General features: G+C 41.6%; 1 protein-coding gene across 1 annotated transcript in view; it reads left to right on the top strand.

The window, feature by feature from the left end:
* Nucleotides 1–22,109, top strand: part of LOC110472329 (ovostatin) — a 29,338-nt gene extending 7,229 nt beyond the window's left edge. Inside the window, exons 10-36 of the mRNA XM_077781288.1 lie at nucleotides 128–237; nucleotides 1,077–1,235; nucleotides 1,966–2,190; nucleotides 2,403–2,460; nucleotides 3,479–3,624; nucleotides 4,007–4,150; nucleotides 4,754–4,924; nucleotides 5,489–5,609; nucleotides 7,355–7,445; nucleotides 8,091–8,319; nucleotides 8,460–8,586; nucleotides 9,210–9,331; nucleotides 9,994–10,045; nucleotides 10,376–10,459; nucleotides 11,474–11,650; nucleotides 12,131–12,212; nucleotides 13,332–13,488; nucleotides 13,933–14,007; nucleotides 15,246–15,411; nucleotides 15,591–15,811; nucleotides 16,690–16,905; nucleotides 17,034–17,158; nucleotides 17,353–17,443; nucleotides 19,897–19,968; nucleotides 20,535–20,637; nucleotides 21,412–21,486; nucleotides 21,915–22,109. Of these exons, the coding sequence (XP_077637414.1) occupies nucleotides 128–237; nucleotides 1,077–1,235; nucleotides 1,966–2,190; nucleotides 2,403–2,460; nucleotides 3,479–3,624; nucleotides 4,007–4,150; nucleotides 4,754–4,924; nucleotides 5,489–5,609; nucleotides 7,355–7,445; nucleotides 8,091–8,319; nucleotides 8,460–8,586; nucleotides 9,210–9,331; nucleotides 9,994–10,045; nucleotides 10,376–10,459; nucleotides 11,474–11,650; nucleotides 12,131–12,212; nucleotides 13,332–13,488; nucleotides 13,933–14,007; nucleotides 15,246–15,411; nucleotides 15,591–15,811; nucleotides 16,690–16,905; nucleotides 17,034–17,158; nucleotides 17,353–17,443; nucleotides 19,897–19,968; nucleotides 20,535–20,637; nucleotides 21,412–21,464 (3,377 nt within the window). The 3' untranslated portion in view covers nucleotides 21,465–21,486; nucleotides 21,915–22,109. The remainder of the gene's footprint in view (nucleotides 1–127; nucleotides 238–1,076; nucleotides 1,236–1,965; nucleotides 2,191–2,402; nucleotides 2,461–3,478; nucleotides 3,625–4,006; nucleotides 4,151–4,753; nucleotides 4,925–5,488; nucleotides 5,610–7,354; nucleotides 7,446–8,090; nucleotides 8,320–8,459; nucleotides 8,587–9,209; nucleotides 9,332–9,993; nucleotides 10,046–10,375; nucleotides 10,460–11,473; nucleotides 11,651–12,130; nucleotides 12,213–13,331; nucleotides 13,489–13,932; nucleotides 14,008–15,245; nucleotides 15,412–15,590; nucleotides 15,812–16,689; nucleotides 16,906–17,033; nucleotides 17,159–17,352; nucleotides 17,444–19,896; nucleotides 19,969–20,534; nucleotides 20,638–21,411; nucleotides 21,487–21,914) is intronic.
* Nucleotides 22,110–22,638: the final 529 nt, after the last annotated feature.

Here is a 22,638-nt window from a genome sequence, read left to right as displayed (position 1 = left end):
ATTATGGTTTTCTTTGCATAGCTCTCCCTCCAGAGCATCACTACTCCATACAATTTATCAAAAGGAACAGCTTTCTGCCCATGTCTGATTTCTGTTTCTCCTCCTTTGTACTGGCTGTGTCTCACAGGTATCCAGATGAAGACCTATGACTATGTTTCAGTCAACCAAGGAAATGACCAAGTGCAGTTCAGGAATATAGATTCCTATTACAAGAGGGGAATTCCTTACCATGGTGAGGTAGGTACAGGGGAGAATATATGTAGACCCAAACTCCCTGAGGTCCAGCACGATTATCTCCATGTTGCCCCATTTATGGCTGTCACCTGAATGTCCTGTCAGCTTCCCAAAATAACACTGCATAACATTGACTGTATAGTTCTCTTGATACTCCTAGAGAAAAAAGAGGATTGTATCACACCCAGTGTGTCAGGGTCTCTTTTCTGCTATAGTCAGAGGATGCCTAAAAAGTAAGTAGAAGGTCATATGAGTGGGGAAGAGGAGTCTTCAAGAAAATTCTTCAGAAATGGTTATGTGTAAACTAAAGGTAGAATTCACCCTGTGTTGCATCACACAATCCCAGGGATTTTTACTTACAGCAGTGTAGATGTTGGAGCATGTTCCTACTTCTTAGCAACCTACACATGCAGGATAAACCAGGCACAAAAAGGATGATGACCTGTACATCATCCTGACGGGCAATTGGAGACTGTGGGTGTGCACAGACATGTAGGAGTTAAAAGGTTCTGCTGAGCTCCACAGGCTGCTTGTGGCCATGAAGTCATCTGGTTGTTTAGGTGTGTTAATCAATGGTCTTCAATAAATATTTCTCCTCCCTTTGTGACACATAGCTTATTTTTCACTGATGGGAATTTCCCACTGATGGGAATTTTCCTGCCGTAGAACTTCTGCTCCCTGAAAATACTGGGGAGCATGTGCCTCTTCAATACATTTCACTCTTGATTTCTACTCCCTGCAGCTGTCCTGAGTGTTTAGGTGACCGTCCTCTAGTGCAAAGAGCTTTTCTTTTGTTGTTCTTTATTTTGTTTCTGAATCCCTTGGGTATTCATTGTGTTCAGATCACTGTGACAAACATGGATGGTGAACCTGTTGCCAGCAGCACTGTCCTGCTGGAGCTCAACGGAGATTATCTGGCCAACTATACCACAGACAAAAATGGTGTTGCTGCTTTTTCTATTGACACATCCAACTTCTTCGATCCCAGTTTGAAGCTGACAGTAAGTAAACACAGGCTACAATCTAATTCAGGGATAAATACTTCATAGGAGAGATGGTTTAGAAGGAATACCTGCAAACTCTGTGAAACTTGTATAAGAAAACACCAGTGCCTGAGAAGAGGCACACTGCACTCCAGCTGTTGTTTTGGGTTGTAGTGATCTTCAGTCCCACTTTGCTTTTCCCTCACCTTTAGAAGCTCTTTCTGCATTCACCTTCCTTATCTTTATTCTGTGTATTAGAGGACCTTCCTCAGAGCCTGCACTGCCTTCCCCATCTAACCTTGGTGCATGCCAGCACCTTTTACTACTGTTGACTGCTTCCCTGCATTTCTGCTGGCACAAACTCATGCCTGTTATCATTCTTGTATTTATTATGGTATGATAGAAAGAGCTGAGAAAAAGTGTGTCATTTAGAACAATGCCATTCTAAATCAGTGTAAGTCCCAGCAATGTATGCAACTATCCTAAGCTTGAAAAAAACATGAAATAGCCTCCCTATTGCAACGTGCCACAGGCATCTGGTTGCCTAAAGATGTCCAGAAGGCTGGTCATTCTTCATTGGTGAAACACAAATTTTTCATACCAGTTCTTGTTTGTGGCTTAAACAGCCTCACAAAATCAGTTTCCCAACAGAATATTTTACAGAAAAGAAGCCTTTGCCTCTCACCTGCCTTGCATTTTCTTTTTTTTCACACTGTTGACTCCACATGTATGGTTTTCCATTTCATAGGTCAAACAGGCACCAGATGAATGTGCAGACTTTTTCTGGAGGATTCATAATGAGCCCAAAGACTCATTCATTGTCCGGCGTTTCTACTCACGGACCAACAGCTTTCTGAAAATTGAGCCAGTGACAGAGCAGCTCAGCTGTGGCCAGCAGAGAACAGTCAATGTTCACTATGTCCTGAACAGAGAAGGCTACAGAAACCTCACATACACAAATTTCTACTATATAGTAAGTCCTAATGTTACCTCTAAAACACCTTTTTTTCACCTTCTCTTGAACACCATATAAGACAGAAATCTTGCCACAAGACAGTGGTCATGGATCACGGCTCAACCTGATGGCCTTCAAGGCTTCTCAGAACACAACTCAAAATCAATGATTTAATGGTGGAAGGGAGAAGGTACTTTTGATCCCCTTTCATGAGATTTTTCTATGCTCAGGTGATGACACAAGGAAAAATTGTTCTCAGTGGCCAGAAGGAGGTCAGCATTTCTGGTGGTAAGTTCCAAACCATATTACCTCTCATACTTCATCCTTGAGAGCATAGTAATTTTTGCAAGTGATGAAAGCAGAGAACTGTGGCTAAATCAGGTACTGGTTCCTAAATCCCATAACCTCTTACTGCTCACAGAATCATCTTCTTTTGCTGCAGCATCTAGACAACCCCCCATATCATAATCAATCTTATCTTGTTAATAGAAAGATATTTTGTTGTGATCAAACACATGGAATGCAACCTTCATCTATTTTATTGTATTATTTTATAATGCCAAGGAGTATTTATGGTCTCATAGTTACTGTGTGACACCCTAGTCTTCACCAACTAGAATTATAAAACATTTTAAAGTTTGGAACAATAGGTGTCCCATTTGAAAGGGATATTTTGCAGGCAACGCTTGAAATTCATTGCCTTTTCAGAAGTCTCCAAATACCCACAAATGACAGTGATCCTAACCTTCATTCTTTCATTGTTAGAAGACCATTTTCTTGCAGAATCTGGTCTATTTGTCCACTTAAAGAGGTGACTTAATTAAGCCTCTCTCCCTATATAAGACTTGTTTAATTTTTGGTCTTAAGCTTAATTCCCTGTCCATGTACTTGTAGTTTTTATCCATGTAGAGAAGAATTTCTTCTTTCTTAATGTTAAGAGAACTCTCCTTTAACTCAGAATATTGCTTTATTTCATCTGGTGTAGGAGGTTCTAGTTTTGAGACCCAAAGGTAGAGTAATGTTCTCCTCATAGCAATTGTGCACAGATTTCCATGTTTATCTTCTTCCCAACATAGACCTCTCTTTGCAAAGCACCCTGGTCTCAATATCCTCCAGTTTGTATCTGTTATCTTCCTGATGGGAGCTGTCCCTCTGCCTCTGAGAGATGAGTCTTCCAATGTCCAATTCCCTGGGTGTTAAAGGTTCTTATAGGGTATCAATAAATATGTGTTCCTTCCACCAAAGCTGAGGTTTGTGTAAGCTCTTTTGCTGGCTTGTCCTTTCCTGATCCATGCTCCTTCCACAGATTCCAGAGGTACATTCCCCATCACACTGACTGTCACTGAGAAGCTTGGCCCCAACGCCAAACTGCTGCTCTACACGGTGCATCCTGAGGGAGAGATAGTGGCTGACAGCTCCAGCATACACGGTGACATATGCTTCAAAAACAAGGTGGAAACCTTTGCTTTCTTATTAAGGGGCATTGTCAGGGTTTGCTGAAAAATGGTCTGGAAATGATCTCATCAAGAGCCCTGCACTGGGGATGGCATTTAGGAATGGAAAAGGCGCAGGAATGTCTGGGATCATGAGAAGCCGTCCCTGGAATTGGCGCGGAAGGTTCAGGCTCAGACAAAACTGTCCCCACGGTGGAGAGAGAAGGGTGCCTAGGGGGTTATGTGGATTTTTACAAACTGATCCAGAAGGGCCATCTAGCGGAGAGCTTTGTCCTACAGAGAGCGGAGGGGATTCAGGGGTTGAAGGGGAGATTTAGATCTCTGTGCCAATCCGATTCACCTAATTTCCGTGGGGTTGTCTTGGATTCGCTGATTTCCAGGTCCAGCTCAAGTTCTCTGAGAAGCAGGGTCGCCCGGGCTCTGAAGTTGGGCTCCACCTGGAAGCTGCTGCCAACTCCTACTGTGCCCTGCGAGCAATTCAGAGCGTCCTTCTTCACTCCGGGCAAGAATTAACTGCTGAGAGTGTAAGTCCCATCTCCAGTCCTGTGTTCTTTTGAGCTAGGAACAACCCAGTTCCCACCTGTGATGTCTCAGCTGCTGACTGTATTTTTAGTTTTTCTTTGGAAACAGACATCTGTGAGTAAAGGAAGGTCTAAGGCAATTGTATGCTTCAAAGACAGATATTGATAGCATGGCACTGCTTTTGGGAATCATGGTAGTGTAACATGTATCCCAAAAATATGCCTTATGTAAATCCTTGACAGCACATTTCCTCACTGTGGAGTGATTATGTCAAACTTGCATTTTTACAGCTCAGATAGGCCTTGGGCCCAGAACAAAAGCTGTAGATGACAGATAGTGTCTTGTAACACTAATCTGCTCTTTGTTTAATTCAAGAGTGTATCTCCATGCTTTCTGCTCAAGTTCACTCCACAAAACCATTGTGGCTTAGAAGGAGGATGGTGCAGCTCAGTCCAAATTGCTTATTCATCTCTAGGTAGGCACCACTAATTAAACCCACCGAAGTCGACAGGATTGCTCAGGGACCACCGTATGCTTTGAGTATCTGTGACTTTGCACCTGTCTGAGACCTTCCTTGTGCTTAAACTACTCACTCTCACCTCCAGGTGTACTACCAGCTTGGTAGAGGTGATTTATATGGCTATTACTACAACGGGCTCAGCCTGGAAGATGACAGGCCACAGGCGTGTACCCCGTCCAAAACCATCTTTTCTGATGGCTTGTACTTCGAACCGGTGAATGTCAGTCGTGATGGAGATGTCTACGGGATTTTCAGGGTATGTGTGGGAGGCTCTTTAAGTGGGAGAGATTCCAGAAGAATTCATCAACATAAGCATTGAACTTTCTCATGTGGTGGTTTGTACTGCTGAGAAAAGGCAGCTGATGCCTAAAACTGCCTAAAGCCTCTGATCATCCTATTTATGCATTTTTTTTCTTCATCCCTTACTCAGGAGCCCTGAAAACCCCTGGCTAACTGCCCATGGTTCAGTAGACATTTCCTAAGCAGGACCATGGCCTTGTCTCATGACTCCAGGCATTTCTTGTAAAGATCTATGTTTGTGATGCAGGCCACTTGGTTCCTATACACTGAACTCCACTGGCCCTGTATCCTAAGACATAAGGCCAACATCAGACTCATCATTGCTGCTCTTTGCAGAACACGAGGTGTCACTGCTCCATAAAAAATACACAGAGGCTGGTGAGGTAGAGCGGAAATGTTCAAGGCTGAAAAAGCGGGATGAATTGGAATGAGAGAAGGGAGAAATGAGGAATGATGATTAGTGATATGCACTGGCAGCTAGTGAATACCCTGAGTGATTTGATAATTCTTTCCCATTTAGGATATGGGTCTGAAAGTGTTCACCAACTCTGTGCTACGGAAACCAGTTCTGTGCAATGAAGAGAGATCAGATACGGAAAATTTCCTTCTTCACCATTATGATGCCAATCTCAAGGCCACAGGTAAAAGAAGGATTGTTAGAACTCAAAATGTCTCTCAGACATTTTTAAAGGTTCCAGGCCTTAGTCAGAAGCATTTTAAACCCTAACAGGCAGCTAAAAACAGCTGTAATTTTGAGTTTAAGCCATAAAATGAGTTACCAACTTTAGAAGTAGAACAAGCAGTCACAAAGAGTTAAATAATATAGTAAAAGTAGTTACAAAAGAGAGGGGAATTTTTTTTAGTATTGTACAAGGGAGTTTTAGCACTTATACAATACAAGAAGGTTTTTACTTTATACATAGAGGTCAGAAGTTCTAAGATAGAAGAAAGTAGGCTAATCCTATTCTTCCTCCTTCTTCCTTACCTCCATGTTCTTAATAATGTTAGCACTCACAAATTAGTTTAGAGTAAAAAAGCACTTTATAATATAGATAGTAGGTATTGGGAGAAAACTATAAACATATAATACATAATATATCATATAAAAGATAACAGCAGCCCTAGGCGAGGGGAGAAAAAAAACAACAGAGAAGATGTCAAGGTGTTTGTGTGCTTCTGCTCGGGCCGCTGACCAAGCAGCCACAGCCCAAAAAGACAATCTTTTAGATAACTTACAATAAACTACCTTAAAACCAAACAGCAAAAGCCTATGCAATTTTTCTTTAGAAGCACAAGTTAAAAAAAAATTTACCACCACATGGAACCCCAGAGCAAGCCTGGGGTTCCCACAAAGGTTCATTCTCTATCTCCAGTCTCAGTCTACCTGGTCTTTTAAACTGTTGCCTGTATAAAATAACAGCCAGTGTAGTGGGGGGTTTTGGGAAATAGGCCTGTGTGTCCCAGTTTGCATCCTATAATCTCCTTCTGGAAGTCCTTGCAGTAGAATCAATTTTGTTTCAGGTGTAGGTGCATGTAAAAAAAAACCCAGGGAATACTGTGATGCTGCTTCTTTTATAAATTGATATTGGCTTTTCAGGGATTTTCGGGTCAGAATCTTTCATCAAATCATAATTTAGTTAAATATTTAAAAGTCAAGAGTTCACACAGCATGTGGCACACTTAGCACATAGTCTCCAAGGCTTTTATAGATCAGCAAAAGTTATGATTCTCTCTCCATCAAGTCAGATTGCTCAGCAAAAGAGCAAAAGTAGAAGTCATAATTTGCCACAAAGGAAAGCATTATTCAACATTAGGAATAAGTTCTTCCTCATGAGAATTGTTGTACATTATAAGGGGATCTCCAGGAGGTTTTGGAATCTCTATCACTGCTGGATTTCAAAACTGAGCTCACAAGAAGCAACCTGATCTGACTTTGAAGTTAGTCCTACTTCAAGAAGTTGGACTAGAGAACTACATTAGTTGCTCCCAACCTAGATTTTTTTCAATGATTCTGTGATTCTATGTCATTGTAAAGCATTTATAAGCCTTGATGATGATACTGGCTGCTGGTGCCCATTTGCAAATCAAAGAGAGCAAGTTGTAGAGAACAGAGAACACACTTTTTAAACTGAATGACAAGAACTTTCAGTATGAAATGAAGTGGAATATCTTGTAAAATAGGTAATATTTCCAGTATTTTCCCATGGGAAAAGAGTATAGATAAAAAATTGTTTCTTTGAATATCCCCATATCGCTTGGAATGTTATATTGGGGGGATGGGAAATCCAAGAATGCTCAGACAGGATACTTAGTGTTCGTTTGTGGTGTGCGACGTGTCTGGCATAATGTCTCTGATACTATCCCATAATTATATCCCCACTTCTAGATGAGTCAAGGATTGGTGGTGGAAGTGCTGGTTTCAGCAGTGTCCGGAAATACTTCCCCGAGACCTGGATTTGGGAACTGGTTAACACAGAGTAAGTATGTTTATCTTCACTTCTTTCTTCCTTTTGAGTTGATTCATTTAGCTAAAATGGACTCTGGGAAGGAACCATGGAACATATGTTTGCTTTGTAGATGCTTTTCTCATCTTGATCAATGACAATTGCAGACAAATATTCTGTGCCCTGTCTTTCTGGTGGGGAGAAATAAATAGAGGCTAAGAGTGAAATAAAATTATTTTTAAAGGAGAGAGAAGGAGCTTGTTATTTTTCATCCAATTTTTAATTCAGCAGCAAAAAACTCCATTTATTTTATTTTCTTTCAGTCTATCACAGCATCCTCAATGATAATATTTCCATCTTAACTATGCTTTCATATGCTGTTCTAGAACATTAATCTAAATGTATTGATTCTAATCTGTGTAGTTGGGCATTTTGGTTTTTCAAAAATTGGTATTTCTAAATTTAGAAGTTGAGTATTTGAGTGCTTTAACATGTTGTTAACCAGCACCTTTATCTTTACTTCAAGCATTATAACAATTTTTTTAAATATATGGAAAGGTATCTTGTAGAAAGTGAGATGAAAACAGAAGTTCTAACTCAAGCAGAAAACCTATTCTATAATTTATCTTGGAAAATTCCGAAGATCATTTCTCATTCTGTGTTTCTTATTCTCTTCAGTTCCAGAGGAGAGGTTGATGTCTCTTACACCATTCCTGACAGCATCACAGAATGGAAAGCCAGCGCTTTCTGTGTACAGGATGATGCTGGGTTTGGCATGTCCTCACCTGTTTCCCTGACAGCATTCCAACCATTCTTTGTGGACCTCACCCTGCCATACTCTGTCACTCGAGGGGAAAGATTTAATTTAATAGCTAATGTCTTCAACTACCTCAACGAGTGTGTCCAGGTATATCAAGTCAGAGGGTATGGGTACTGTGCTGTGCAAAACAAAATAAATACTAATGCAGCAGCCTCCTTTGCTCTGCAGCCTGATTTTAAGGTCATTCTCTCTCATTTGTAATCTTGTTCCTTCTTTCTTTCTCCCAGATCAGTACCATACTGGCAGAGTCAAGTGACTATGAGGCAGAGATCCTTTCATCAGGGGGCAACACAGCAACGGTGTGTGCCAATGAAAGAAAAACATATATTTGGGCTGTTAGCCCCCAAAAACTTGGTAAGCTTGTCTTTCTATTGCCTTGATATGTCCCTGTTTGATTTTTCTATTCCCACCCTTTAGGGCAGCATCAATAATCCACAAGCAGGCATTTCTGGACAGCTCTATTAATTGCTAATAAAATTGCCAATAATTTTGAACTAGATTCTCAATGGGCAATAAGGACATTACCCCTTCCCATTTTTGTAGCTGTGTTAATCCACACTGCCTTCAAGTCCACATTGTCTTTTTTTTTAAAGCAGTTGCTAATTACTTGCATGTGTAAGTGCTGCAAAAGTTGAAATATGAATAAAGGCAGAAGAGCTATAATTAAACTATTGCAACACTGCCTTAGGCCAGAGAAAACTCAGTACAAGGCTAAGAAGAGGTGGAAATTGGTAGTTAATGTCTGGTTTTTGGCCAGGATGACCGCTCTTTCATTTCTTATAACAGGGCCCCAGGCAAACACTCCTTTCCACTAATGAACAGATACGGAATTGCGATGAAATTTGGTTTCACTGAGCTATCTTTAAAGAAAATACATTTCTCAGCAGTTCATCAGCCTAGAAGAGGCAGTCAAAACCAGGGGTAGTTGTAGACATTGAAGATAACCTCATTTTCTTCGCTGGTGGGTGTCTTTCCAGGTGAGGTGAAATTTGAGATTACTGCTGGGGCCAAACTGAACACCGGAAGTATTGGAAACAGCACATCTCCAGAAGATGAGACCATTTACAGGGACACCTTATTTCAAACCCTACTTGTTGAGGTATGGTTGGAAATCTGCAGGTGCTTTCTGCCTGGTGGAAACTGGAACTCCTGTGGCTGAGGGTGGCTGAGGGTTAGAAGCTATAGGGAGGGAGGGAGGGAGGGAGGGAGGGAGTGCAGTGCAGTGAGGAGGGAGTACTCCTGTGTACAGGAGGCTTCTCCATATCAAAATAAGAGTGAAATCGTGGTGGTTACAGTATTCACTGTCCTCCTCCCCCGGCTCCTTCTTGGGACCACAAATGCATGTCCTGGCAGCCCATGGTGCCAGAAGGTTCCATACCTTACTTTTAAGCACCTTTAGCACATGACTTGAATAATAGGAAAGAGGGTTGAGGGAAGATTTAAAAAGAAATGGGTTTATCTTGAGCACCATAAAGCAACAGCTACATAGGAATAATTGGACAGAGTCCCTCTCAGAGGCTAGAAATACCTATTTTTTTAACTGCTTTTTGAGTAAGAAGGTGCTCTGGAAAGGATCTTGGGCAAGAGAGGGAGCCATGGACCAAGGGATATTCTAGTGAAACTAGGGTAAGACAGAGTACAAGAGTGCATGCTCTGGATAGCCATATTCACATGCTGTCTTACACTGCTAAATGTCATGGCTTCATAGTGATGTTCTGCACTTTTCTTTCTCTTCCTGACCACTTCACTGCAATCAAACAGCCTGAAGGTATTAAAAAGGAGTTGACTCAGAGCTCCCTCGTCTGTGCAAAAGGTAAGGCAAGTTTGCTCATTCATTCATTCATTCATTCATTCATTCATTCATTCATTCCAGGGAGTTAAGTGGAACTGCTTCACTGTCTTGTAGATCTTGTCCTACAAAGCCAGAGACCCTTCCAGGGGAGGAATAAGATATTCAGGGTGTCCTAGAGTGACTAGGACACAGGGTCAGAGTGCTAGTCTGAAATTCACGATTTCTATATACCTTTGGCTCATTGGGCAATAAGCCCAAGTGGCATTTTCCAGACTGAAGACTATAACAGTCAAGATTTCTGTAAAAAACCCCATAATTCTAACAATTCTTCTTTTCACATTTTCTCATCAGGCAAAAAAATTTCTGAACAAGTGTCTCTCAGCTTGCCAAGAAACGTCGTGCAGGGATCAGCCAGAGCTTATTTTTCTGTCATTGGTAAGTTTAATGCTTAGACTAAATACAAAATGGTGTATCTCTTGTGCTGCACCAAGTGCCATCATGTATTCACTCACAAACCTTATGTAAAGTTGAAGAAATAATTGTTCCTTAATTGAAAAAATAATTGTTCCTTCATTGAAGAAATAATTATTCCTATAAGTTTTTTACTTTGCAAAATGGCAGTGGGAGGCAAAATTTGCTCAAAATTCCCTCATATCAAAAGAGGACAAAATGGTCCAATAATTTCCATTTATATTGCATTTCAGATTAGACTGCATTAGCATATCCAGTACAGTGTAGTAAAACAGCTGATTCAGGTGAAAAGTAGCATAAGGCAGACTTCTTTGAAAAAATTATCTTAATTTCTTGGAAAGAAATCTTCAGAACTTCGCTGACTACATAATTTCAAATTTATCACTTTGCATAATGAAAAACATTTGTAAGTCAATAAGTTCCCATAGAATAAAAGTTTCAGGTCCCAATTGACTCTACTAATCTGAAAGTCATTATTAAGACTTGAGGGTTCTCTTCAGTGAAAATTTTTTGAGGCTCTGAGGTCAGATTGTCTTCTGAACACAGTTGGTTTGGGTGCCCGTGTCTGTGTGAGGTGTGCTGATGCTGTGCAATTACAGCCTCTGCAGCCCATCATCATCGTACCCCAAACAACATTTTCACATGTATGTGCAAAAACAGGAAGCAGGTTGTAAAGGGCAGGGAAATCTAACTCTTCCAAGGTTTCATAGCCGTTCCTCAGAAGCCCTGCCAGCCAGTATTGGTGCTTATTTTTGTCTCTCAAATTCTGTGTTTCTCCCAGGTCCATCATCCAGATAAGAAATGAAAAATGGCGACAGTTCAGCACTTTTCTTCTATGATTTGTCTTTGGTTACTATGATTGCTGTGTGTTAGTCATTGCCCTTGGGTTCATAATAAGAAAGTATAGAGTAATGTATAATGCTATGTAATAAAAACATGTCTGAACTGGGCTGATTTCTTAAATTTTTCACTCTTCAGGAGACATTCTGGGCACAGCCCTGCGGAACATGGATAACCTTCTCCATATGCCTTATGGCTGCGGAGAACAGAACATGGCCTTGTTTACACCCAACATCTATGCCCTGGATTATCTGAATAAGACTGGGCAGCTGACTGAAGAGATTAAAGTCAGGGGTACTGGTTATTTATCCAGAGGTAAGAGGTTTTCAGATTCTTTCATTTTCTTTCCCAGGGAAATGGTCACAGGACCAAGCCTGACAGAGTTTAAGAAGCATTTGGACAATGCTATCAGGAAGATGGTGTGATTTTTGGGGTTCTTTGCGTGGTTAAGAGGTGAACTTAATGGCCATTGTTGGTCCCTTCCAATTCAGAATAAACTGTGATTCTGTGATCCAGTATTATGATTGTTTGCCTTGAACTCTTCCACTCTACTTGGTGAGCACTGATCTCTGAATTCCAGTACCACAGTAATTGCACAGGAGCAGGCAATGGGAGCACCCCAAAAGCAGCATGTCCAGGAGCAAAAGCAGCTGGAATTCATAGTAGTTGGCATTATTTGCCAGACATACATTACCTGATACTAAATCCAAAAGTCTTACTGCTTCAGTTGAACCAAATAGCAGAACAAATCATTTTCTGGGATTAGAAAATGTATCTTCTTCATTGTGTTTTCAGGCTACCAGAGACAGCTATCATACAAACATCGGGATGGATCCTACAGCTCCTTTGGGTCACGAGATGAGGAAGGGAGTGTATGGTAAGTGATGACACTTTCCATTTCCCTAGCACAGGATATTTAGGCTTTGGAAAATGATGCAAGTATTCAGTAATTCTTATTTTTAATAGACTAAATCAATATAGTTCAATTAATCTGAATCTCCTAGTAAACAAGAAATTAATAGCGGGAAGGTGGGCAACAAAAGGACAGTATGATGGTTGGCAGCTTGAGTACATAATGTTCAACAGGAAACAGAAGGATCTGCATTTGCTTAGCCTGTAGAAGAAGAAACTAATGGGAGACCTGGATAAACTTTTCTGCTGCCTAGATGGGGACATTTCCTAGATGGGGAAATTTGTATTTGGGAAATTCTCTGGTATTTCTCTGTATACAGAGAAATACAGAGTGTTTCTCTGTATTTTCCACTGTAGAGTGGAAAATACAGAGAAACACTGTATTTCTGTGGAAATACAGAGTCAGACTCCTGTTAGAGCTGCACAGAGTAAAGACAGGAGTTTGTCCTTATTCAAGTTGCTACAGAGACAACTCTGAGTGAGTAGAAAGAGTAAAAATCTTCCCCAGAAGAAGTCTGTAACACTGAAACAAATACCCAGAGAGGATATGGATATGGATATGGATATGGATATGGATATGGACATGGACATGGACATGGACATGGACATGGACATGGATATGGATATGGATATGGATATGGATATGGATATGGATATGGATATGGATATCTCTATCCCTAGTGACTTTTGCATAACTGGACAAAAGACTGAGCAGCCTGACACAGCTCTGAAGTTGGCCTTAGTTTAAGCAGGTCCTTGAACAGGAGACTTCCAAAGGTCCCTTCCAACCTGGTTTGCTTCATAATTCAATTAACTAAGACTAGAAATTGCTAACATCAATCACCAAGCTGTGTCTATATTTCACCACTGCTCTAAAAGAATGGTTTCAGCACAGTAATGGAGACATAGGAGGTCAATCAGGATTTTATGTATATTATTTATTTAAAACTTACAAAACACTTTCATATTTTACCTCAAACATGAAGTCCTTTTTATGTCATTTTCTATGCACATCCTATGCACTGGTAAATGTCCTTGGTCTTGCTCACACCATACCTGCCTTCTGTTTCTGGATCATCTGCAGGCTCACTGCCTTTGTGTACAAGTCACTGGAGCAAGCCAAACGCTACATCTACATTGATGACAACGTCCAGTCTCAAACTTTGATCTGGCTGGCAAGCAAGCAGAAGTCAGATGGCTGCTTTGAAAATGTTGGATCACATTTCAACAATGCTTTGAAGGTAACTGAGATAAGTACAGCCCCAAACTTCCAGTCCTGCCACCTAGATTTATTTAGATAAGACACAAGCTTACTCTTCACCACACCCCTACTCTTCCTGGTAGTGTTATCTCTTGTCTCTCCTACACAAGCAGGACATTATTCTTACGTGTGCTCTTGATCATGAGGTAAAACTTTCTAAATCTCAGGTTTTATTTTCCACCACTGCATTGTGTGCTCTGCCACAAGCTGTTGTCTGCTTTATTGCACACATATGAAAGCCAAGAAAATGCAGTCAATTACTTTGGCTTTATCCTTGTGAACTTGATCTTTCTTGTTCATGTGCACACAGGGAGACAGAAATTACTGCTGATCTCAAATCTTGTATATGAACTATGAATTAATTCATATGTTGTTTATTTTTAGGGCATTTGTCCTAACCAGTTCTTTGCTTGTTTTTTATCAGGGTGGAGAAGAAGCTGAATACTCCCTCACAGCCTATGTTGTGGCATCATTGCTGGAGGCTGGACACTCTCCTGCAGTAGGTTTTTGGGGCTGTTAGCCCAGTCAGACATTTGTCAAACTGCTTAAGTCACAGTCCTCACATCAGCTTTCCTTTACAATGAGAAACTCAAATACTGTTTGTAGGACAGTAGTTGATTATTGACAGTCGTTTTCTGAACCCTGCAGTCCCCTGCAAGTATTTCAGTTACATATCCAGTGCCTATGGACTCACTTGAAACAGCCCTGAGGAATCCAGCTGTTTTAGAAAATAGTAGCCTAAGTAGGTGCAAAATCCAGACTGAATTTGCCCACTCCACCCAAAGTCCACTTGGAAATTTTTTCTGAATTTGCCCAGTCCAAAGTTCAAGCTATCCAAATCTTCTACAAGTCTACAAACTCACTTTGGAACATTTCCCTATGTTAATCTTAATAATGGAAGGAAACTGTGAGCTGCTGGTTGTAGTACTTACTAGGCATTGGGAAATGAAACCCAGGTTCTGTTCTCTGTAATACATTTCCTGTGTATCCTTGTGACCTTGTTTTTATGCTGACTTTTTTCTTTATATAATAGGGAAGAGGATAATTGTTCCAAATCTGACAAACATGTTCTAGATGTGCTGATTTTTTTAACATCCCTCATTAATGGGGTATGGGCTATCATCAAGGCACACAAGACCAACAGGATGAAAACATTGTGCAGAATCAAACAGTTCTGTAGCAACATGAATTTATTTTCCAAAATCTTTATAAGCAGCTCCAAAACCCAGTGTCACGTGTTTAAGTGAAGTTGCAGAGACACAACATGGTTAGTAGCATGCTGGTGATGTCTGAGATAGAGTTCACAGAGATAGCCAATAAGGCTGAAAGGTCTGAAGAGTTACCTTGGTAGCTATATCTAGCAAACGAGCAGTATCCATTTGAGAGAGCTGCTTAATCATGAGGTCTCAATGCACTTTACGTAGTTCTGTAAAAGTAGTCCACACCTGCTAAAGCAACCATGGACAAAGGTTCATCTCATAAGCCAAGAAAAGAAACAGTGCTCTCTTATTTTGGCCATGCTGCCTCTAAATAAATGCAGAAAGGGGGCAGCATGACTGGATGGGCATCTTTTTTACAGGGTACACTTTGGAGGCCTTTAAACATGCCATGGATCATGGATATTTCTAGCATGAAGAGTCAGAAATTGCAGCTTAAGCATGATGGAATTGTGTAGAAAGTATTATGTGGCGACACAAATCCAGGTACCTGACACCCCACTGTGTTTTGCATTACCAGCATCCTGTTGTTCGGAGTGGCCTGAACTGTTTGGAGACTGCATTTTACAGTGGGGTCCACAACCTGTATAACCAGGCCCTCCTTGCCTACATCTATGGCTTAGCTGGCAGAGAGGAAAGACGCCAGTTCTTCCTTCAGCAGCTGGATGGAACAGCTGTCAGGTCTGGTAAGTGCAGCATGGCCATGGCAGAGGCAGTGCAGCTGATGGAACAGCCTGTTGGATCGTGTCAGCTGTTCTGATGCACAGTTTTGTCAGGAATGCTCTCCCTTCCCTTGCCTTTCATGCCTGCTATGCCACTGAGTTTGTTTTTTCCATGCTTTTTACACCCCATTCTCTGTTTCCAGGTGGATCTGTTCACTGGCAGAGAGAAAAAAAGCCACCAGCAGAACGTTTCTCTGACTTCTATTCCCGTGCCCCTTCTGCTGAGATTGAAATGACCAGCTATGTGCTCCTGGCGCTGCTCAACAGAACCAAACTCACTCCAGAAGATTTATCTTATATTTCCCGCATTGTGTACTGGCTTATCAAACAACAGAACCCATATGGTGGCTTTTCTTCCAGCCAGGTAACAACTGGGTGTGGTAAAAAGAAAGTGTCTTGGAGCAGTACAGTCTGCAAGCTGAATGTTGAAAAATGACAAATCTTTCTGACTGCATATGGATTTGAGTAATGCTGGATAACTGCTGCTTTCATGGGTTGCCTTGTCAAAGGCACACCATGATCTGCATAGCTTTACACATAATTTCGTTTTAAGCAATGAGAATTTACCTGAATTCCAAGTTAGCCACGGGCAGCAGTCACTGCTCACACAACATTATCCCAGGTCTTCTGCAATAATTAAAATCTGTTGCTCTAGAATCACAGAATCCAGAATGGGTCAGGCTGGAAAGGATCACAAGGGGTCATTTGGTCCAACCTCCCTGCTCGAGCAGGGTCATCCCAGAGCAGATGGCACAGGATTGTGTCCAGACAGCTCTTGAACATCTCCAGTGAGGGAGAATCCACAACCTCTCTGGGCAGTCTGTCCCAGTGCTCTGTCAACTGCACAGTGAAGAATTTCTTCCTCATGTTCAGATGGAATTTCCTGTTCATCAGTTTCTGCCCATTGCCTCTTCTTCTATCGCTTAGCACCACCAATAAAAGCCTGGCTCCATCCTCTGGACACCCTCCCTTCAGATATTTGTGAGGTCCTCTCTCAGTTGTCTCTTCTCAAGGCTGAACAGGTGAATTTACTGGTCACCAGAGCACACTGATGGCTCAGGGACAGCTTTCTGTCCACCAGGACAAGTTCTACGAGAGCTTTTGTCATGCCTCTATGGCTCTTTGCAAAGCCCCCCTGCATTCATGAGTACTGACAAGGCATCAGGGAAACAGGAGCTATGCTAACCTCACACACCGTCTTTCACCTGGGAATCTAACCGGGGATCACATTATTCTTTTCAGGACACTGTGGTTGCTCTCCAAGCTTTAGCCCAGTACGGATATCTCACCTTCTCCAAACAAAATGTTAATACGGTCCAAGTCCACTTTATGAAGACCCCCAGTGAGATTTTCCAGGTGAACGACAAGAACCGCTTCTTACTGCAGCAGGCGTCCCTACCCACTATTCCAGGGAATTACAGAGTGGAGGTGAATGGCACTGGCTGTGTCTATCTGCAGGTAAGCAAGCTGGGAACTCAGCACCACTCTCTGGGAACTAAGCAAGGGAGCTCTCCATGCTTTATTCGTCTCATATGTCATGCTTTCCTTTACATCTGTGACCATCCCACACTTTTTATGTCTTTCAGACTACCCTGAGATACAACATCCATTTGCCAAAAAAAGCTGCAGGATTCTCTCTGTCTGTAAAGACAGCAAATGTCTCTTGCACAGACAACTATCCACCAAAGTTTGACCTTGTCCTCTCTGCCAGGTAACTTCCTTTTACTGACCTACCCTCTTGCATTCACAGTTTGGTAAAGCATCCAAGAAAGGATATAAGTAGAGGCAGTTAACTGCTGCTCTGCATCTGTAGGAAGTAAAATGGGATTACTGGAAGCTTAAAATGGCATTCACTGGTCTCCTTTGTATTTGCAAACCAGACTAACAGAACTTTTCTCTTTTTAGTTACACAGGAAACCGCAATGTCTCCAACATGGCTATTATTGATGTGAAAATGCTCTCAGGATTTGTTCCTGAAGAATCTTCCCTGAAAAAGGTAAAAAATGGGACCAATGTGAATGATAAAGCCTATGAACATAGGAAGTTGATAAACAGAGTCTCTGATTAGCATGTTTGAGCTCATGGGAATACTGCAAAATCCCTGGGCATAGCAATCTCTCGCATACTCTGGGCTTCAGATTTGTAGCTGTTTATGTGTTGAAGACAAATCTGTTAGGAGCTGCCAAATCCAGTAGCCCAGGAGAGCTAAGACTTCATATGCCCAGGTCCAACCAACAGCAAAGTTCAGGGTATATTCCCAATAAGCAGACATACACACTACACATATATAGCTATATATACATAATAGATGTGCCACACAGGTCAGTAGAGAGGAAAGACAGCACTTCCACAAACACAGATAGCACAAATGGCCTCATTCTGTTCCCTTTTTCTGCCTGATCAGATTAAAATCTCGTTTGCAGAAAAGATAAATAAATCAATACATAAATATACACAAGCACATATATACATGCAAATACACAATGTGGCTTCTCATGGTAGCTGGCCTTAGGCACTCAGTCTGCCCAGCAGCTGCCCGTGGACCTGTTGTGTTTCTGGCACCTGGACATGTGCCTCCTTCAAGGCCTGAGCCCCACTTCAGTGCCTGGAGCTGAGGTCCTCATCACCCAGATGTATGCATAGGTGGCCTCTATATAGGACCTCTATAAGCATTCTTAAACATGCAGCAGATGAGCTGGGGTCCCCTGATTCACAGCGATGTCAGTCACATACACACAGAGACATGCAAATAAGTCTCCACTAGCTGCTCCAGACCAATGTCCACCTCCAGGACTATATGGTTTCTCCAGAAATAGGCTCAGACACTCTGGTCCCTTTGGTAGCTGTCTTGGACCCTCTGGTGCCTCCAACATTTGGGTCAGGTTTATGCCTGATTCAGCAGCTGGCTGCTGTTCCAGCTCATCACCAGTGAGCACATGCTGACACACATTCCCCTGTCACTACAAGGCTGCAGTCTGGTGTCTCAGGATGCTGGCACTCCAGGCACACTGTCCCTGTGATCTCTGATCCTCTCTTCAGTGACTTGCACTCCCTGCACACACGTACATACGGAGTATAGAGAGCCTTTCACCCTGGAAAATTGCCAGGAACAGAGATTAATAAGAAGGCAGGAGAGGCTGTGGTGACCAGGTGCAGGGCAGACAAGTGTGCTGACCACCAACCTATTCATATACAATTGGCCTCATTTATCTCATTTTCCACCCTTTTTCCTTCCAATTGGATTTTATCCCTCTCTTTGTTACTTCTGGTTCTTCCCCTAAACAACCCATAAAAACTCTTTCTTGAGTCCCAGCATCTCATACTCAGCCCCATGGTCTGTAGGCAGCATCCCCTTCATTCTGCAAGGGATGTGGGGATATTCTGCTGCTGACTTACCTGGTGGCTCTCATACTCTGACAATGGGCTGGTCACTGCCCTGTGGCAGCCCCAAGGGAGAGAGGGTCAGGCTGCTCCCATGGCTCTGCTCAGGTTATTGGCTTTCCCTGTGCTCCTTAGTGTCTGTGTACATGAGTCTGTAGTCACACAGCCTGAAAGAATCTATGTGAGAAACACTTCTGCCATAGTTAAATTGCTTTAATTGGCATTGTGCATTATTAGACATTTGACAAGGGTTATTTCTTCCTCTACAGTACGGTTTAACAAACAACCAAAAAAAGGCAGTCATTGATCCTCCTCCTTTACTATTCAGAAATTTGCTTATCATGATGACAGTTCTAGGGACAACACTGATAAGCATCTCGTTTAGGTTCCTAATACAATTTAGGTTCACAATAGTTGAGTTACCTTCAAGTCATGAGCTGTAATTTTCAAACAGGTATAAAGAAGAATTAAATTCTTGGTAGAGCCTGCTCATACCTTTGTGTATTTATAATCATTCAGCATTCAGGCCTGAATTTTTTTGGCTAGAACTGTATGAAATTAATAAATTTTCTTTGGAAGATTTTTTTCTGTTGCGATGCTATTCTGTTTGGCATCCTACTCCTCTTTATATACACTTGGGGGAAAATGGCTGGTTTTTAAAATATTGAATATTTCAGGTTTGTATCTTTTGATATTAAAATAATTTTGTTCACGTTCTTTTCTACATGTTTTTAAATTTTTATTTAAAACATACAATGGACTAGGAAGCGAGTCAGCTTGAGCTGCAGAAATTAATTGTAAATTCTCTTTGAAATGAGAGAATTCTTAGGTTGATGGTGCAAGTCACAAGTACCAAAGCTGGCTGGTGGAACTGTTTACCATTCTGACTGGTCTGCATGCATCAGGTTATAAAAATAATTCAACCTGCATTTCTTTTTTTGGAGACTAGATGGCGGGGCGGCATAAAAGGAGCACAGCAGCCGCTTTAAATGCGTTTTGCTGTGGAATCTGTAAGTCTCCTTGGCAAGTCTCCCGTGCTAACATTGCTGTATTTTGCCTTATTTAAAGCTTCGGTACAAGAATTCTGTTGTGGATCGTGTAGACATCAAGAACAACCACATACTCTTCTACCTTCAGAAGGTAAGTTTGGGAGTTTTCCTTTCAGTTTAATAAAACTGGAAGTTTAAAACAGGCTCCCAGATAAAAGAAAAAATCTTATTAAAAGCATATTAACAATACACATGCCTTAAAGATGTAAAGGTACTTCACTCAGTCCAGCATCACAGGGGATAATGGAGATATTGAGATCAAAGTAATTAAAGGGAGAAAAATAGGGAGAAGATTTTTAGGGGTACTGAAGGTGATTTTAGCTGGGAAAAGGCAAGGAAAGAAACTAACAGCAATTTTGTATTACAGGATGAATGCTGATATGCTGAAAACCACACTAACAGGGAATTAGGTTGGGTAATTGGCAATGGAAATAGGAGAAGGAGAAAATAAAAGAAAAGAGCACACAATTTTAGCAACAAAACATATTTATCAACAGCTTTTAAACAATTGTCTGATTTAAAATCAAGTTTACAAGCTGGAGAGAGCTGTAGAATAGCACAGTCACACAGTCTGACTCAGAAATGAATCTGTTCAACTTTAGCCTCAGGGATCGTTATGAAAAGTTCTGATGCTGCTTCTTGTCTTGCCATTTCCAGGTCTCCCAGAAGGAAATCAGCTTCTCCTTCAGTGTGGAACAAAGCCTGCCTGTGTCAGACATCAAACCAGCACCTGTGCATATATATGATTACTATGAAACAGGTAGGGGACCCAGCAGGCCTCGGTAAAACCGTGACAAAGGAGGGAAAAGGAGAGACCCACTTAGCAACTCTGCTGGTTTTCATTACTAGAATGCAAAGGTTTTGCAGAACATAAACAGTTCCTGCCCTCCTGTGTTTACATGTCTTGCTTCATTTCAACATAAAACAGATAAGAAGGTGATACATGAGAGCTTCTTTCTTACAAAACACACACAAAGAAACATGTGGTTCCACTTTCTTGCCATGGTTTGGACATGATGGTTAAAATCAGTCACTCAAAGGCAGCAGTGTTCTTGACTTCCCTGAACTGCATTAGCTAATTTTTATTTAATAGTGTCATTGTAGGCTGCGGCAAAAAGATCTTCTTTGGTGGAATTTATATGCTTAAGTAGGAATGATAGTCCCACTTAACAAAAGAGGAGTTTAAGTAACTAGAAGTAGAAAAATAAGTGCCTGACCACCTTTCTTAAAATGAATCCTAGCAGATTAGCAGCAGCAGCAGCAGCAGCAGTCAGAGAATTGACCCTGAAGTGCATTTTCTACCACCTGATCCACATCTTGCATGGTGACAGCAATGAAGTGTCCTGATAAACATGGTCAGACTGCACTGGTCTCTGACTGTGCAGCCCTACAACTCGGTGCCTTGGCAGCTGGGAGTCCACACAAAACTGATCAAATGTCTTCTGTTTTGTAGCATGTTAATGACAGATGCAGATAGACTGGGGTCAGAATGATTACTCACTCTCATACAAATTTCTTCCTTTTTTCTTTCCAGATGAATATGCCCTTTCAGAGTACAACGCTCCCTGTTCCCCAACTTCCAACTGAAATCAGATGTCTGCCAGAAGAGGTAATGATTCAGAAAGTATCAGGCAAGCAGCTGTAGAACAAAAAGAGGATAAGAAACTTGGGTTTTTTTCCTGGGAACACAATGAAAAACATGTAGAATAATGAGGAATAAGCAAATCCCATTTTGCTGTAGATCAGAATGACCCATTCTGGCCCACACTTCAAAAAGAATTGGGGTCAGTGTGGATTAGAAACTGCAGACAAAGTGCTTTTCCTGACAAGGGAGATACTGTGCAATTGTTGACTCTGACCATCCATCTTGTTTTGAAACTTATGACATATTCCAGTGGGAGATTTCTGTAAAAGTTCTCATTTGAAATGTATGTTCTGGGCTATAGATTCCTCTTAAGAAATCCTAATCTTAGAGAATAATGTACTGCTGCTGCTGCTTCTGTAGATTTTACTTGTTTTGGTCTTTCCCTTATCCAGAAGGAAAATCCTGAAGAAATTACTTTGGTCCTCACCTTTTTCAGCAATTGAACTGAATCACCTACAGATGACAGAATTCTAATCATAGGAAGACAATTTTTGTGCAAGTTTTGCCTCTATATAGAAAGAAATGTTTCCTTCAGCTCAGCATCTCATGTTTTACTGTCCTTTGTAATAAAACATTCTCATTGGCAATGGTATTTGTCCCAGCCTCCACTCCTTGGTCTGTCTAGAGCTGGGTGAGCACAACAGCCCAGGATATGGTAGGAGAGGAGCAGTGAAGTGCACACCCTGAGAGCTCTGTTCTGTAGGATACCAGGCTTGCCCAGGGATAGCTCAAGGGAAACAAATCCTGCCTCACAGTGCAGGAGCCTCTGTGACAGGGGGGAGTCATGACAGAGACCCTCGGGCTCAGTGTAATCTCACAAAGATGCAAAAGAAATTTGGAAGCTGTGGGAGAACATAAATCTTGATTTGGGAGGACCTGGGGATGACACCAACTGCAGCCTCCTGTTCTAAGAACTGCCCAACAGAAAATAACCAGCAGAAGGGTGTTCAGCTTGAGAGTGACTCTGGGGTCCAGCAAAAAAAGCTGAATTCAGCAAAACCATGACCTAGGAAACCTTGGGAAGCAGCTAGAGAGTTGCTCCAAACAGATGAGGAATTTGACATAGGAACCTAAGGCTCTTTGTGAATTTAGGGTCTGCCTGATGTGAGCTAAGTG

Source organism: Lonchura striata, chromosome 2 (genome assembly GCF_046129695.1).
Source record: "Lonchura striata isolate bLonStr1 chromosome 2, bLonStr1.mat, whole genome shotgun sequence".
NCBI lineage: Eukaryota > Metazoa > Chordata > Aves > Passeriformes > Estrildidae > Lonchura > Lonchura striata.
This window is presented reverse-complemented; position numbering and strand designations above follow the sequence as displayed.